The sequence below is a fragment of the Cetorhinus maximus genome, chromosome 3 (assembly GCF_964194155.1).
Source record: "Cetorhinus maximus chromosome 3, sCetMax3.hap1.1, whole genome shotgun sequence".
NCBI lineage: Eukaryota > Metazoa > Chordata > Chondrichthyes > Lamniformes > Cetorhinidae > Cetorhinus > Cetorhinus maximus.
Window position 1 is genome coordinate 154,642,239 of NC_135881.1, and position 18,565 is coordinate 154,660,803.

The following is an 18,565-nucleotide window of genomic DNA, read 5'->3' on the forward strand; positions in this document are numbered from 1 at the left end:
CTTCCTGGTGGACTCTGCAAAAGGTTTATACAACACACGAACAAGACAGGGGAGAGAGGGCAGCCCTGCCCGACTCCAGATCTGATCGGAAAGCTTTGATTCCCAGCCGTTGATTGAAACTGTGCTATTGATGTTTGTGTAGGGCAATTGGATCTAATTACGGATTCCCTCCCGAAACCCCATTTTGGAGAGCACCTCCATCAAAGAGTAAACAAAAGTAAACACTTTTGACTTTCTAATTTCTGATGTACTTGCATGAGTTGCAGAACTGAGTCCAGTGATCTATACCCAGGGACAAATCACTTCAGACTGGGCTCAGGCAATTCCGATCTCCAGTTGTTAGCATTAGCAAGTTTTTGGTGCAGGATGCTGTTTTGAGGGGAATAATATTTGAAGCAATGGACCCAAAGGACACATGAACTTCATTTTTACCAGCAGGGCACAATGCATTTTTGAACTTCCATGCAAACTTAAACAAAGCATTGTGAAATCTGATCACTTGCAAACAGTGTCGACACTGGAATAACAAAATATCTGGTATTAGCGGAATCAATACATGGTGATTTTTTATTTTTGTCTCTCATCTAGTGGACACAGATATGTGAAATGGATTCTTTGGAAGAACGACAAGCTGTCTGTGAAGAGGTGTTTAAAAATGACCAGGAAGAATACAGGTTGTACGAAGCTATGAAAATTCTCATGCTGGCCAAGGCTATTGAACTGGATTGTGATAAAGTGCAAAAAAAGGAAATTCCTCTCTTCTGTTGGCTGCTGTTTGCTCGTGATACTTCCACTGACCCTTACCATTTCATGAAAAATCATTTGAATCATGTTGGCTACACTGGTGGACTGGATCAGGTAAGAGTGATTGAAATATCAAAAATCTTGGAATAAACTGCCAAAGGACAGAAGCAGTGCTTCACCATGAGTCCAAAATTACAATTTCACTCTCCTTAGCTTTGGTATTTTCACGAATGTAGTGTTGTTAATTTTATTCTGTACAGCACAAGGTTGCTATTATGTGCATTTCTTTCATGTGTCCTTATTTTTCATGAGCTGTGCAAAAATTGAAATAGCTCCAGTGCTAACCTGAATGTAGATTTTGCAAAGGTGCATTGCCCATTTGAGTCCCAAGTTGATGAAAGTAGATATAGTTATGGTGTTATCTGGCTAGTAAGCAAAAGCAAATATCAAATTATAATGCCAAACTTGAATTCATTCTCAGGCGGTGGTGTTGCTGACATTTACTGTACATCTTAGTTCACCTGAGAAAGTGACCGGTTTGCTAGCCCAGTTCAGTGGGCAGTTAAAGATTGACCATGGTGATGTGGGGCTGGAGTTACTTAAAGACAGGGCAGCTAGGATTTCCTTCCCTAAAGGACATTTGGAAACCAATTAGATTTTTATGACAACCCATTTTTTAAAAAAAATTGAATCCAAATTCTCAAATTGCCAGGGTTGGATTTAAACTTATTCTCAGGATTACTAAATCCAGTAACAAAATTACTACACTACTGCATCCATTTTGAGTTTCATGCAGTAGGTAAAGCGTTGAACTTGTAATTAGTATTCATCAGGATTCAGAACGTTTGCTTTATTCATTTCTCAATCTATATGTTAATTCAAATCAGGCTATCGTTGTCTGCAGATGCTCGAAATCTGTTCATCTATATGTTCCTTCTGCAGAGTTCCAATGAAAATATCCCACAATAACTATGAACATCTTATTTCTTAGCTTCAATGATACATTTAATTTCTTGCTCAAAAATTTAAAACTACTTCTTGTGCAAAGGCTGTCCCTTTTAAGCTGTTCCAAATTGCTGCACTCTGTTTTCTGATTCTAAGACTGAACACTGAGGAAAAGCAGGGCAGAGTGATGCGTTCTGGATTTTCTTTTCTCGATTAGGCTTGTGCTTGGTCTTGTGCAGTGCTTTGGTCAGTTGTTTTGACTGTAAGCAAAATTTGTAGGGACCTAAGAGAATTCTATCCCTGCTTTAGTCTGCTGGTGCCTTTTAAGCACTGTGAAACATTATTAATCAGACAGAATTGAATGTACATTATTGAACAGAAAATGATTCTAATTTCTTCTACTTCCTGTTCCTTTGAAACTGAGTACAGTACAAAGTGCACATGGAGTGTCTCTTATTCAGTCTAGATGAAGATACATCGATTGTTTTAGGATTGCCAACTTGCATTAGAGGTATCCCTGGAGATTTTATGATGTGACATTTAATCACATAACAATTTCCCACAGTTTGCAATTGTTATTGTAATATATAAATGTTGATTCACAGAAGTTGAGTATCTTGGATCGCAGTTTTGCACCAGCAGCTGTTGTGTAAGAAGTTCTGAGAATCAGGAAGCTGAGGCAAAGAAAGTGCATGGGTGCAAACTGCAAATATGAAGTGTAAACTTACTTTTCTGTCAGGTTGCTAGCAACAGTGAGATTAATATTTCATTTCTGAAGACTTAGACAACCTGGGAGGATTGGCATCTCTGTGTTCAGCTTGAAACTGGAATCCAATGTTCAGGATTTTTGTCCAAGTAAAGTCACAGTAGCAGAGCATTCTGTATCACTACAGTAATAAACCTAAATGCCTCAGAATTTCTACTTATTTCTCAAAAGCTATGTTCTTGCCTTGCATCACGCACCCATTTCAGTACAATAGCTGTAGTGACCTAGAAACTGGCTGGGAGCATGTCCAGTCTGTACGTGCTCCAGCCTCAGTGTCTGCTGAGCCATGTCATTTTACCCAGACACATCATACAACCTTAATATTTAGGCACACAGACTAAACGCTTTCCTCTAACTGTACTGACCTACAGGCAGCGTTGCACTCTGCTTTGCTGCTTCCAGTTCTTTACTGAGCTGCCTGTTGCTTTTATCGGAAATCTGTTCCCTCTGTTTATCATTCACTAAAGTGCTTTCTAGCACTGCTGATACTGCCAAAACTATAACTGGCCGGGGGTGGGGATATGGTGCAAGAAATAGATCTTCTCATGATTTCGTTCACTTCTGTAGCTAGATTGTGCATATTTAACAGGGAAGGAAGTGTACAGGCACAAGCATAGGACAAAAAATTCTATTTTTCTGCTTGATTGCTTGAAGCATGCCCAGGAAATTCATCTTCAAATCCTGAAGACTATGGAATAACTTGGGAGAATTGGTAACCTTAGTTGTATCTTTTCTGAATATCTTTCCCACTGTGTGAAGCCCAATATAGCCCTCAATACTCTTAAGTCCTAGATTAAGATCTAGAATCCTATTGGTTTTTCTCATAGCCTTACCAAATTCAGTGCTACCCTAATGTTCTTTAATCGGTCCCCCAAGTCCCTCTGAGGTTTCACAGCAGCAAGCCAACTTTAATTCTGGGTGTAAGTATTGCTATTCATTTACCAAAATGCATCACCTCGTATTGAATTCCATCTGCCACTCTTTAGGCTCATTGCCCCATTGCAGTTTCCTCTGGTATTCCTAAGATTTAGCTGTATCCCCAAATTGGCTGTAATCTGAAAACTGACGTCACTCGCTCTAGGTCTGTGGGCTAGAAACTGCCTGTTATGCAAATTCTGCATAGAGTTGGCCATTTTAATGTCCTTTCTTCAGAACGTGGTATCTATTGCAGCAAAAGTATTTTGTGAACTTCATGGTGTTTTGAAGGAAAGAAAGAAAAAGAGTTGCATTTATATAAGCACATTTCATAACCTCATGACATCCCACAGTACTTTATAGACAATTTTACTTTTGAAGTGTTATTGTAATTTGAAAAACGAAATTTAACTTCATAGCAAATTAGTCACAACACAATGACAGTGCAGTAATAGCCACATTACTTTGCCCTCCTACTTACAAACCTGACAGTTATATACTGCTTCAAATGATAGTGCCTCTTTAGTACCATTGTTTCTCTACAGCTCAAAATTGCAATGTGCTTACTCCCACCTCCTCTGCCTCAGCTTTCAATGCCAGAGTAAAGCTATCAACTACACAGGTAGTTCTTACAGACAATACACTGGCATGACAAGCAGACACAGTGGGTTGAAACAACACTTTTATCGGTTCTGCCGAAGGGTCATGAGGACTCGAAACGTCAACTCTTTTCTTCTCCGCCGATGCTGCCAGACCTGCTGAGTTTTTCCAGGTAATTCTGTTTTTGTTTTGGATTTCCAGCATCCGCAGTAGTTTTTTTGTTTTTATCTCTGTGTTTAATTGACTGCCACTTCTCTTCAAGAAATGCCTACCTTGAAGAAGTATTGCTCTGTTCTCCGACAGGATTTCCGCCTGTCTTTTCTGCCTTGTTCACCTTCATTGCTTTCCATTTCTCTCCTGGTGTTTGACAAGGTGTTTCCTATCACTGCTTGCTTGTCCCTACAATCCCCCCCCCGCCTCCCCACAACTTCTCTCCTTCCCCCCCCCCCCCCCCCCCCCCCCCCCGCCAACCTTAAACCAGCATATATTTCACCCCTCTCCTAACTTTACTCAGTTCTGCCGAAGGGTCATGAGGACTCGAAACGTCAACTCTTTTCTTCTCCGCCGATGCTGCCAGACCTGCTGAGTTTTTCCAGGTAATTCTGTTTTTGTTTTTTTTTCTTTTATCCGTCAGTTGCATTTCAAGTTAGCCAGGTTGAGGACACACTTCAAAGATCCTGACTGAAATTGTGACAACTTCTGACAGATATTCATTCTACAAGAACTGCAAGCCCCTTGCTACTAAGTGCTGTGATTTATAGAAAACTGGAGGGCTAACCTTTAGTGTTGGTGAGGTTAGGGTTATACCTCCCCTGAATCTGACTGCAAGTGGGAAAAACTCCATAGAAATACTGTGGTTCCTACTTTAAGTACACAAAACAGTTACAGGAAGAGCAGTTTGTTTTTATTGCACAGGTTTCCCATAAGATATTTTCATTCTGTTGTAAGTGAATAGAAAGATTTGTTATAAAACATCAGCTAATGTTGAAATAGAATGCACCAAGAATCCAACGTTTAATGTTCATACAGATGAACCAAAGCATCATTCCAAAAAAACAAAGGAAATTGCCCAAATTAATGACTTTGCTGCTGAAGCTTGGGGTAAAAAAAAAATCAGTGCAGTTCAGGTTGCATTGAGTTGATTCCCCCACCCCCTGGCGCACCAACCCCTACGTCCCCCCAACCCCATGTCACTGAGAGCACCAACCAGAGTGTTTTGGTGAGAGCATGGGTCACAGGGAAGGAAGTATGCAGCATCTAAAGTATTTCTCCCAGGTTGCTAGCAGCAGGAGAGATGGTGGTGTAGTGGTAATGTCACTGGACTAAATAATCCAGAGGCCCAGGCTAATCCTCAGGGGACATGGCAACTGGTGGAACTTAAATTCAGTGAATTGATAAAACAAACCTGAGTTGAAAACTCGTCTCTGTAATGATACCATGATACCATCATTGTCGTATAAACCCATCTGATTCTCCAATGCATTTTAGGGAAGCAATCTGCTGTCCTTGTTTGATCTGGCCTACATGTGATTCCAGTCGCACAGCAATGTGGTTGCTTAACCACATCTCTCGTCAGAACACTCTGGCTTGTGCTCCCAGTAACATGGAGGGTGATCAACCCAATCCAACCTGAGCTCAGTAATTATTTTTTTATCCCAACCCTCAGCAGCAAAGGTATTAAGTTGTTATTATTTGTTTTTTTGGGAATAATTTCTGGTGAATTCACCAGAAATGAACTGACTCTGAAATGGCCTAGCAAGCCACACATTTGTGCCAAAATTCTACAGAAGGAATAAAACCAGACAGACCATGTTGCATCAACTGAGGCACTAGAAACAACAGTAACCCTGTTGACTCTGCTAACACCTCCTTACATCTGGGGGCTTGTGCCAAAATTGGGCGAGCTGTCCCACAGACTAATCAAGCAACAGTCTGACATAGTCATACTCCTAGAATCATACCTTTAGCCAATGCCCCAGACACCACCATCAGTATCCCTGGGTATGCCCTGTCCCATCGGCAGGACAGACCCAGGAGTACAACAGCACAGTGGTATACAGTGGGGAGGGAGTTGCCGTGGGAGTCCGCAACATTGACTCTGGACCCCATGAAGTGTCATGGCCAGGAAAGCTCCTACTGAATACCAGCAACCGCCCTTCCTCAGCTGATGAATCAGTACTGCTCCATGCTGAATACCATTTGGAGGAAACTCCAGGGGTGGCAAGGTCACAGTGGTACTCTGGGTGGGAGACTTCAATGTCCATCACCAAGAGTGGCTCGGTAACAGGACTACTGACCGAGCCAGCCATGTCCTGAAAACTTATCTGCCAGACATGCCTGCAGCAGATGATGTGAGAACCAATGAGGGAGAAAAACCTACTAGGCCTGGTCCTCGCCAATCTATCTGTTGCAGAAGCATCTGTCCATGACAGTATAGATAAGAGTGACTACCGCACAGTCCTTGTGAAGATAAAATGCTGCCTTCACACTGAGCATACCCTCTATTTTGTTGTGTGGCACTACCAGTGTGCTAAATAAGATAGATTCAGAACAGATCGAGTGGCTCAAAACTGACCATTCATGAGGCGCTGTGGACCATCAGCAGCAGCACAATTATATTCGACCACAATCTGTAACCTCATGGCTCGGCATGTTCCTCACTCTGCCATTACCATCAAGCCAAGTGATCAATCCTAGTTCAATGAAGAGTGCAGGAGTGTATGCCAGGAGCAGCATCAGGCATACATAGCTACAAAGGAGGTGTCAACCTGGTGAAGTTACTTGCATGTTAAACAGTGGAAGCAGTATGTGGTAGAGCTAAGTGATCCCACAACCAATGGAACAGACCTAAGCTCTGCGGTCCTGCCACATCAAGCGGTGAATGGCAATGGGCAATTAAACAACTAACTGGTGGAGGAAGCTTCCTATCTTCAATGATGGGAAAGCCCAGCACATCAGTGCAAAAGTCAAGGCTGAAGCATTTGCAATTATCTTCAGCCGGGAGTGCGAAGTGGATGATCCATCTCCGCCTCTTCCTCAGGTCTCCAGCATCACAGGTGCCAGTTTTCAATCAATTCAATTCACTCCCATGTAATATCAAGAAACTACTGAAGGCACAGGATACTGCAAAGGCTATGGACCCTGACAACATCCAAAGAATAGTACTGAAGACCTGTGCTCCAGAAATAGCTGTGCCCTAACCGAATTGTTCTGATACAGCTCCAACACTGGCATCTACTGGACAATGTGGAATATATCCTAGGTATGTCCTGGCCACAAAAAGCAGGTCAAATCCAATCTGGCCAATTACCTCCCCATCAACCTCCTCTCGATCACTAGCAAAGTGATAGAATGTGTTGTCGACAGTGCTATCAAGTGGCACTTATACATCAATGACCAGCTCACTGTTGCTCAGTTTGGGTTGCGCCAGGGCCATTCAGCTTTTGACCTCATTATAGCCATGGTCCAAACATGGACAGAAGAGCTGAATTCCAGAGGTGAGAGTGACTGCCCTTGAAATCAAGGCAGCATTTGACCAAATGTGGGATCAAGGAGCCCTAGCACAATTGGAATCAGGGGAAAGCTCTCCATTAGATAGAATCATACTTAGCATAAAGGAAGTTGGTTGCAGTTATTGGAGGTCAGTTATCTCAGTTTGAGTTCCTCAGGGTAGTGTCGTTGGCCCAACAATCTTGAACTGCTTCATCAATGACCTTCCTTCCATCATAAGGTCAGAAGTGGGGATGTCTGCTGATGATTACACAATGTTCAGCACTATTCTCGACTCCACAGATATTGAAGCAATCCATGTCTAAATGCAGCAAGAACTGGACAATATCCAGGCTTGGACTGACAAGTGGTAAGTAACATTTGTGCCACACAAGAGCCAGGCAATGACCAATTCCAACAAAAGAGAATCTAACCATCGCCCCTTGACTTTCAATGGCATTGCTATCACTGGATCCCCCACAATCAGCATCCTGGAGATTACCTTTGACCAGAAACTGAACTGGACTAGCCATACAAATACTGTGACTACTAGAGCAGATCAGAGGCTAGGAATCCTACGATGATTAACTCACCTCCTGACTCTCCAAAGCCTGTCCACCATCTACAAGGCACAAGTCAGAAGTGTGATGGAATATGCTCCACTTGCCTGGATGAGTGCAGCTCCAACAACACTCAGGAAGCTTGACACTATCTAGGACAAAGCAGCCCACTTGATTGGCACCTCCTCCAGAAAGATTCACTCCTTCGCCGGCAAGCAGTGGCAGTAGTGTGTACTGTCTACAAGATGCACTGCAGAAACTCACAAAGGCTCCTTAGGCAGCTCCTTCCAAACCCATTACCGCTATCATCTAGAAGGACAAGAGCGGCGGATACATGGGAACGTCACTTGAAGTTGCCCTCCAAGCCACTCACCACCCTGACTTGGAAATGTATCGCCGTTCCTTCACTGTCACTGGGTGAAAATCCTGGAACTCCCTCCCTAACAGCACTGTGGGTGTACCTGCACCACAGGGACTACAGCAGTTCAAGAAGATAGCTCACCACCCCGTTAAGGGCAATTAGGGATGGCAATAAATGCTGGCCTAGCCAGCGAAGCCCACATCCCGTAAATGAATAAAACAAAGGGCAGCAAACATATTTGAGCACCACCACCAGCACATTCCCCTCCTAGCCACACAACCCTCCTGACTTGCAACTATATTGCCATTCTCTTTACGTTGCAGGATCAAAACCCTGGAACTCCCTTCCTAACAGCACTGTGATTTTTATGTACACCACATGGACTGCAGTAGTTCAAGAAGGTGGCTTGCCTTCACCTTCTGAAGGACATTGGGGAAGGACAATTAATGTTGACCTTGCCAGCAACGGCCTCATCCCATGAAAGAATAAAACAGTACTTGTGTTACGACCTGGTTAGGAACAGTTAACATTTAAAAATAAATTTGAACACCTCATTTTAACCAATAAAACTACGTCACAACATTTTACGTTTTTAAACAAAACAAACTTGTTTATAAAGATTAAGCAAAACAAGCACTATTAACTTAACATTATTGTTTATAACTATGTAGATTATACACTCCATTTTACTTTTTACTTTCCCAAAGAATTCTCTTGTACTTTGATATCTTAGGGTTATTTACTTCTGTCAGCGCCACTCAAAAGCTTGCCACAGTCCTCTGGAATTTACTTTAATCTCCTCAGTTCCAGCTATTCTCTGAGGTAAGACTATTTGAGGCATCTACAGTCAAGAGGTATTGAACAATCCATGAAGGTCTGGTTGCCTTCTCAGTGCTTCCCAGCTAATTCTGCTGATTGCTTTCTTTGCCATAAGGCCTCGTGAGGACCGCTGTGAGCTAGACTAAACCTTCCAGCTGCTTTTCACTCATGAAACCCAAACTGAGACTATGCTCCCATGGACAATTCACTCAGAACGATGAGGTTAGTATTTTGAAACAAAAACAAAAATAGCTGGAAAAACTCAGCAGGTCTGACAGCATCTGCGGAGATGAGCACATTAGTATTAGTTACTAATTTAGTATTTTCTTGGCTTAACTGCTGGCCTGACTAACACCCATCAATTCTGGCTATCCTCTCCGAGTGAGCTGCAACCGCCTGTTTCAAGGATATGGGTTCCCCCTGCTTCTCTCAACCAGTCTTATCTAAACTAACTGAATTCACAGAAATAACTCATAACAAAGAATCTCACTAAGCTCCACCCATCTCCATGGCAATATGCCACACCTGTCCTTTTTCCAGGTAAAAATGCAAATTAACTTTTAATTACCTTTTAGTTCCAAATGTTTCCTTAATTGGAATAACATACCCTTTTACTGGAATAACTGCAGAAGTCATGTCTCCAGCTCTTTAGCTAAGTAAGCCCACCGGCCATTTTATGATCTTCCCTTTCTAGACGTTAATCTCCTAAATTAAGATGGCCCCAACCTTTTAAGGCCAAACTTGTTTGAATTGCATTTACTCTAAGATTGCTTGTCAGTTTTCCAACAAGATGCCCCATTCTCCACAGTCAAAATTTTAATTCCCAAAACTAAAAGTAGAATTCTAAAATGCATGAATTATGAACTACATTTGCAACACCTGGGGTATTAATTTTTCCCATTCTGAGTCTGGACAACTAACAGGCAATTTGGGAGGGTTAGCAACCCTATATAGCGCACAGTTTCTCATTTCTTTTAAATCTTATTTGGTGTATTAATTGACCTCATTCTTGCACTTAAAGACTAATTGAAACTCAGCCTAAAAATAAAACTCAAGGGTCCTTAAGAAACACAGTTCAACAGAAAGCTGTTATTACTACATATGTTAGAACGAAGAAGACCCTTTGGCTTTCTTTCCTGGGTCCCAACCTTACAGTCCTTCATTATAATATTTTGGGCTCCAGCTGAATGAGCAGTTAGAATTTTTTTGTTTAATTGTTAATCAGGTTGCCATTACTAACAGAATTTCGTACTGTACTCAACATCTGTCAAAATTATGCATTCAAACTTTGATCTGGGAGCCTGATCATAGTCAAGAGTGCTAACTGAGCCAAGTTGACTTCATGTACAACGTGTTTTATTTATGCATATATTTGGGATTAGGTTTTGGAATCCAGCACAGTTTACAAGATTTTCCATTTGCAATTTTAATGAAAATCCTTCATGGCTTGTTGATCTGTTTTTCTTGTTGTGAGCTCTCAGACGTGTAAATTAATTAAAATCTACCTCCATTATTAGAAACTCATTTTTCTATCTACAGGATTAACACAACAAATATCGTTAGAAATGGAGTGAGAGAATACTTTTACACTTCAAAGCTGTGGCACACTTGTGGATTTCTTGCCACCTGTTGCAGTTGGTAATATAAACTGACCATCTAACAATAGAAATCTCTTTGGTAGCTCTTGGGCTACCAATTACCAGATTCTTCGGCACCAACTTTACTCAGTGTTTGATGTAGAGCAGTGCTAAGTGCGAAGGTATACAGTGAGAGTAGCACAGGTTTGGTGCTGCTTCCTTAAAACCAGTGCGAAAACTGGTTTGTGAAAGACCAACAACTCTTTTGACCGTAATACTCCATAAATAGTTGGCTGATAACACTAGATGGCAGTAATTTGCAGCAAGGTTTTGAAATTGACATTCCTCTGCTTTTTGCCTCACTGAAATTTATTTGCATCACTTGTGCTCTGCAGAACTTTACTTCCCTTCCCAGAGATGTCAACTTAACAGGTTGTGAGACCTTTGTCTGCAAACATGTAAATACATGACATACATCAATTATATGATGACAAAAAAAATCTGCTCAGTTGCAGCAGTCTGATATTTTGAGGTGGTGAGAATGATTGGAGGGGTTGCAATTTCTGGCTGTTACATTGTGGCGAGTTTCTTGTAATTTGTGTTAGTGCTACTATTGAGTTTAATTTAGCTTTGGAGGGAGGGACTGGTGAGGGTGTTTAAATTCTCAGGGCAGCATGGCTGGGAGATTACAGCCCAGATTTCCTTGGAGATTGCGGAATAGTGTTTGACTTGCACCATTAAAGTCCCAGAAATGATAGTGTAGGTGAGTTACCCCATTATTTAGATTGTGCCAAAATTTCCTGGGACATTTGCTATTGTTTCCCTCATCTGGCAGTTAATTGTTTGCTCCCCACCAGGCCTCTCCCCCTCATTAGTATCAACGCCGATTGAGTGCTACTTAGATTGCTGCTGCCTCATTGATGGCGCTGATGGGCTCTGTATGTATGGTTTAAAATGGCAGATTGACGCTGCTTAATTTTTGCATGAAAAGCTTAACTTAAAGTAGGAGATTGAAAGTCAAAATTCCCACCAAATCTAAATCAGTTTGGACAAACATTTTACGTTTTAATGCTTTTCCAATTTATTGAGAAGTTTAAGGCTCTCCCTGAACTTGTTTATATCACATTAGGTTGAAAGGAAATCTCGCTGTGCAGAAGGACTGGTTCACAGTCGTAATGCTCTGGTTGCTGATCTAGTACATCGTTCAGGCACTGGATTGCTGGCAAAGTAAACATTTTATTTTCCACTGATTAGTCTGAGCGGCTTTATTTTTGGAAAATATATCACACTCTGTACTTTCCAAAAAACTCTTGTCCAAGCAAAACACTGTAACATGACTCATAACCAAGCCTATTAAACTTTCCCTTTTGAGTTGGGACATGTCAAATCCAAATTAGTTAAGCCATTGCAGTTTTTGGCTCCCATAGCAACTGTTTCATTTAATAATAGGATTAAGTCCCTCTTTATAATCGGAATGCCCTGACACCAAGGTGCTTGGAGAAGGGAATGCCAGGGCTGGCATAAGGGTATTTGCGACCATAGGCAAACCTTCAGCCTGGCGCCCCCCCACCCCCTCCCCCGTGATGGAACTCTGATTTCCGAGGTAGGAAAGAGACACATAATAAACTGACCTACAGGAAGGGCTGTCAACCCTGGCTGGACATATTCCAGGAGATATCTTTTGAACTGACGTCATGGAAAGCAATGTGCCCAAGTGGCAGGAAAGATACTTAACTTGATACTCCCGTGTATTCCAAATCTCAGCCAAGAGGCATAGTGCTATGTGAAAGCCAGTCACTTCCCTGATGGGTTGAAAAATTAGATGGGAGTAAAGGGGGTTCTAAGAGGAAGCTGGTCCCAGGAGCCTGGGGAAAGGCTTAGGGAGCAGGTAAACATAGGGATTCATTTTCTATCAGGTGAGAACAAGCAGCAGATGCTTACAACTTTTGCCTCAAAATGTGCAAAATTGGTGAATTATTCAGCACGTTTGGATAAAATTGAAATGATACCAAGTATTATACATATTGCAAAGTCAAATGTTACCAGAAATCCATCCACAGAAACAAACTGATAGCACTGAATAACAGCACAATGCATTTATTAATAGCCTGCACCAACAAGTCCTGTAATCCAATGTCTCACATAATGTTTGTGAATGGTTTTGGAATCACCGCACACCTGGCGTACAACCTTTTGCAATAAGTTATATAAACATACACATGAAATGTTTAATTATGTTTATTGCACATATACCAAATGTCCACACATTTCATTGAGCTGTATCTATTTGCCAGAAAAGCAGAAATTGTGAAAAATGCATTACACACAGCTGTACGTGTATTTTATACAGAGTAGGCGGGAAAACGCCTTTTGTGGTTTAGAATGAAAATGTTAGAGTACCTAATTAAACACGAGTTCCCTTTTCTGCACCTGTTCTCAATGAAATAGATGTTTTGTTTCTGAAAACCTATCAGGAGTTTCTGGCTCTGTTCTTACTAAGATTAGCTGTAAAATATATAAGCAATGTTACAACGTGGCACAGATAATCTTCATACTGGAGAGATACCAACTTTCAATACTTCGGAAAAGTCTGGATGTGAAGTGAAGTTGGTCCTCTGGAATTTAAATAAGTAATAGATGGCTGCCTTCACACTGGGACTTCAAACCCTGCTGTGTGAACATGTCTGAGCAACGACCAGGCCGTGGGTTAAAGCTCTGCTTCCAGTCACAGTCATTAATAGAAATAATGCGAGAACATTTGTAGTAAACCTTAAAAACAAATCACTAACCTGATCAGAGTTGAAGTGATCTGAAGCTCTGACCCCTCCCATCGCAGTCAGACTAACATTTGCTGCTCATGCCAAATCCCTCAATGAAACTCAAAATCCACCAGGGAACTCGTGTTTGGCAGCCTGCCAAAATCCCGGCCGATCAGAGCCACCCTGGCCTTTTTCTGACTTGAGGTTTGAATTTGATTGGGCGGTGGGGCACTGGATGTGATGACATCTTGTGGCAATGCCACCTGATGATGAAAGTTGGAATTTCTTTCCCCTTGGTTGCTGATGATGAATAATGGACTGATTTGTTTAAAAGATCATTTCAAAATCTTCCGAAATGCTTTCTTTGGTCACCGGGAGATTGATGCCGAGCTTCGTGGGTTTCTGGCCAGCTTTCAGTTCCAATTTTCTTTTAAAGGACGGCAATGTTGTGCTGCTCCCACCCAAATCTTGCCACCCTAGGCGACCATCTCGTTTGCGCCCTCCTGGGGAATGCTAATCTCTATCTCCTTACAGCTGTGCAACTTGTGACTTAACGTTATACCCAACGTGGCATATTCCAATTAGAAATGTTGGAGAAATGGAGAGATCTGATAAGTTTGCAGTAGGGCACCTATTTCAGCATTGCAGAAAAACCAGAACTCTGATTTCGGGAGTAGACTTTCAGCTTACCACTCAAACGTAAAACCGGCTATGGATCAGCTGCTTGTTATTGAAACATAAGATTCTGAGGGGTCTTGACAGAATAGGTGCGAAGAGGATGTTTCCCCCCGTGGGGGAATCTAGAACCAGGAGGCACAGTTTCAAATTAAGGAGTCTCCCATTTAATATGGTGATGAGGAAGAATTTCTTCTCTGAGGATCTGAGGTTTTGAATTCTCTCCCCCATCGAATAGTGGAGGTTGAGCCATTGAATAAACTTAAGGCTGAATTAGACAGATTTTTGATTGACAAGGGAGTCAAAGGTTATGGGGGCAAGCAGGAAAGTGGAGCTAAGGCCACATCAGACCAGCTATGATCTTATTGACTGGTGGGACAGGCTCAAGGGACCAACTAGCCGCCTACTGCTCCCATTGCTTATGTTGTTATGGAAACTAGCCAGTTTTTATTTCTGTTGAAGCCAATGGGAATGAAAAATGAGTGGGTTTTATAAGGAATGGCTGTTATACAAGGCAAAATTTTACTTCCTGTGGTGATGAATTGAAAATTTACCTCAGAATGTCTAAACCAACATAACCTCATGTTGAATGAAAGATAGTTATTTTGGACATTTGTGATTTGTTTACGCACAGCTTTTCTGATTTGAGCAGATGTTATTTGATCTTAGCAGGGATAGCTGCCAGGTAGTTTAGTAAGATTCTGCTTCTTGGGATGTGAATTAATTAAACAGAAAGGTAAAACCCATGTTTAGGGTCAGCCAGGTTTAAGGCTGCAGGAAGGAAATTAGGATGTCACAGCCCCTTTGGACCCTGAGACAAAAGGAAATAAAACAAAGTGGATTGCCCTTCTGTTTTAGAGAGTTTAGCATGATTTTGGTATTTTGTGTTGATATGGAAAATGTGGAAATGCTGTAAGGTCTGGAATTTCTGCTTTGGTTCAGTCATATGTATTTTGCAAAATAAGTGCTTGGTTCATAAAACATTTTTCAATTCTACCTATAAAGGGGGCGGGGGTAGGGGTACATTTCTGTATTTCCTAGGTTATATCTCATATTAAATAAGTTTTGGGCAGTAGACATGCGATTATTTACAGGAGTGACTGACACCATTGAACTCAAAGGTAGACTTCTAATTTATAATGGGGTACATAAAGGTTCAAACTGTTCATATCACTAATCCAGAAAAGCATGTAGAAAATATTTTTTAAAAATAAAACCTGATGTGTACGTTTTGGATGTGGGGATTAAATGTAACATTTCCAAGTTTGCAGATGACAAAATTAGCTGGAAGTGTGAATTGAGGAGGGTGTAAAGATGCTTCAAGGAGATTTGAAGAGGCTAAGCGAGTGGGCAAAAATTTGGCAGATGGAATACAATGTGGAGAAATGTGAGGTTATCCATTTTGGTAGGAAAAACAGAAATACAGAGTATTTCTTAAATGGTGAGAGGCTGGGAAGTGTTAAATTTCAAAGGGACTTGGATATCCTTGTTCATGAGTCACTGAAAGCTAACAATGGTACAACAAGCAATTACACTCAAATCCTCTTGTAATAAAAAATGTCTTATTGCAATTATATAGAGCCTTGGAGACCACACCTGGAGTATTGGATGCAGTTTTGGTGGTCTTACCTAAGGAAGGATATACTTACCATAGAGGGAGTGCAATGAGGGTTCACAAAATTAATTTCTGGGATGGAGTGATTGAGTAAAGATTAAATAGACTGGGTCTTTATTCTCTAAAGTTTAGAAGAATGAGAAGTGATCTCATTCAAACATGCAAAATACTTACAGGGCTTGACAGGGTCGAGCAGGAAGGGTGCTTCCCTTGGCTGGGGTTCTAGATCCAGGGGACACAGCCTCAGAATAAGGGACAGGCCATTTAGGACTGAGATAAAGAGGAATCTTTTCATTCAGAGGGTTTTGATTCTTTGGAATTCTCTGCCCCAGAGGGCTGTGGAAGCTCAGTCGTTGAGTATGTTTAAGACTGAAATCGATAGATTTCTACATATTAAAAACATCAAGGGATACAGGGATAGTGCAGGAAAATGGTGTTGATGTAGAAGATCAGCCATAACCTCATGAATGGCGAAGTGGGCTCGAAGGGCTGAATAGCCTACTCCTGCTCCTGTCCCTTATGTTCTTATGTTGACCTCATAACCTGGGGGTATGAAAAGTGATATTACAAGGTGGTTTAACATTACCTGAACCCTAACTGCTTTGCATTTTGTTTCTTGTAACATGTTCATCCCTCTGCACCTCCTACTGAATTTAATATTTTTGTGGGAGGTGAGGAAGGAATGAAGGGAAACAGGGAGCCTACCTATCTTGCATTGTAGCAATTGTGGGGAGCTACCTGGAATTTGTGTGGAGACTCTGGTGGGAGATTGGAGAACCACTAAATCAGTCCATTTATACCATTTCTCCCGTACTTCTGTCAAATTTAGAGCAGGAGATTGGGAGAATCTTTTGGAAATGCTTCGCAATTTTTTCTAAGCTTTCTACTTCTTCTGTCTGTCACTATTATCCCTTAACCCCGAAGGATGTGCAATATTTGCATTCTTTTGACCCACTTATGTGCTAATTGCCATGGTTTTCTACAATACAATAATGAGATGATTTAGTGATGATGTTTGAAGGGCAAAGGTATACCAAGAGGGCACCTTTGTTGTTCAAAAAAAGGACATGAGATCATTAACCCCTCCCACCTGAGGGCAGACTGTTCTCTTCCAAAAGATGGTGTCCCAGTAAGTGCAGCATTGCCTCAATACTACACTGAAGCATCAATCTAGATTATGTTTGAGACCCTGGAGTGGGGCTTTCCTTCACAACTTTGTTTATAAGCCAAGTGTAACCACTGAGCCAGGCCTGGCATACTGATGGGGAAAGGTATATTTAGTGTTTTTAGGCTCCCCTGCCCCTTTCTCTTATTTTCAGCCACCCAACCCATCTATAGTGGCCAGCACCACACCTTTACTTTTACTTGGTGGGAAAAGGAAAGAACATTCCCAAAATTCAAAGTTTTTGACATTTTATTTCTCCTATCTAGTGCATGCAGCTTGTTCTTCTATGCAATAAGATGCCTCCTGATAAGGTTCCTTTTATTATATTCTACCCCCACCACCCTTGTATAAATTTGCTCTGAACCAGGCTGCTCATCTGGGAGACTTCCTATGCACTAGAACTTGCACATGACATATTAATGTATCACTTGTAGATTTGTCTGTAGGGATTTAAATTTTATAATGCCTCTGCCTTCCCCTAAATTTATTTCTGTTGCTTCAGCCCCTCAACTACTATGTCCACATAAGAAAGAATGTGAGCAGTACAATAAGCTCAGCTAAAAATATTTGTTTAGTTTTCATTTATCTTAAAGGTGTAATGGGATCACAGAAGTAAATTGTAGATAGAGGCAACCTGGAGAAAGGCCTAGGCTGCACAAATAGTAGCTACTTTTTATCAGCTTGGGCTTTTTGAATTGAGTTATTGATTGTTAGTGTATTTATGTATAGTTAGTTATTCATTCTGCCGCATTCAACAATCACAATAAATGGCTGTGCACATCATGAAATTGACGTACACTCTGGCTTTTTTTTTAGGTTGAAATGTTTCTTCTGGGATACTCTTTAGAGTTGACTATCAGAGTTTTCAGGCTATACAAATTTGGAACTGATGAGTTTGTCACCTTCTATCCTGATGACCACAAAGAGGACTGGCCAATGGTTACTCTAATAACTGAAGATGACAGACATTATAACGTACCCGTGGAGGATGCTCAAGTGACCGATATATAAGTTGAATTTCATGGAACTATGTAACCTGGAAAGAGATTGTTATAACTTTCAATTGTTCTGAGATTGCTGCTTCTTACTTATGGAAAAAAATTGCAGCAGAGCATGCATGAACTGGAAAATGTATCGCTCAAAGCTTAAGAAATGAGCAACTGTAAATTAAAGGGATTAGGTGTCTAAACTTGTAAGCTAGGAGTGTAAGCAGAATAAATTTAAAATGAGTGATCTGCTGTTCTGGACTTCTTGTCTTCCACTGATATTTTTGTAAGATTGACTAAATCTGTAAATAAATCAGAAACTGCCTTTCTAAGCATTTCTTGGGTATGGAATAAATAAACATTAATGGTCAAATGCAACTGCAAAGATGTGTAATGATTTGACTTTAAACTTTTTCAAACTTTATCAGCTGATGGGACTTGAGGTATTTCCTTTTTTCTTCTTAAGCTTTAAAGGTTGATTTGATACTATACAGATGTCTAACAATTTGCTGAACTCCAATGTTGAAGGTTATCTTAACACAGCTGTGAATTATTATTTAAAAGAAAAATCCTTTGTGAAAATTTTCTT

At 41.1% G+C, this 18,565-nt stretch overlaps 1 protein-coding gene across 6 annotated transcripts in view; it reads left to right on the forward strand.

The window, feature by feature from the left end:
* LOC144678975 (uncharacterized) overlaps positions 1-18,311 on the forward strand; it is a 68,026-nt gene extending 49,715 nt beyond the window's left edge. For 5 of the 6 annotated variants that reach the window (XM_078539126.1, XM_078539129.1, XM_078539131.1 and 2 more), the window contains 2 exons: positions 589-858; positions 17,807-18,311. In XM_078539126.1, the coding sequence (XP_078395252.1) occupies positions 589-858; positions 17,807-18,001 (465 nt within the window). In that variant the 3' untranslated portion in view covers positions 18,002-18,311. Of the gene's footprint in view, positions 1-588; positions 859-17,256; positions 17,296-17,805 lie in introns of all 6 variants that reach the window. The other variant, XM_078539130.1, reaches the window with a different exon arrangement.
* The last annotated feature ends 254 nt before the right edge of the window (positions 18,312-18,565 follow it).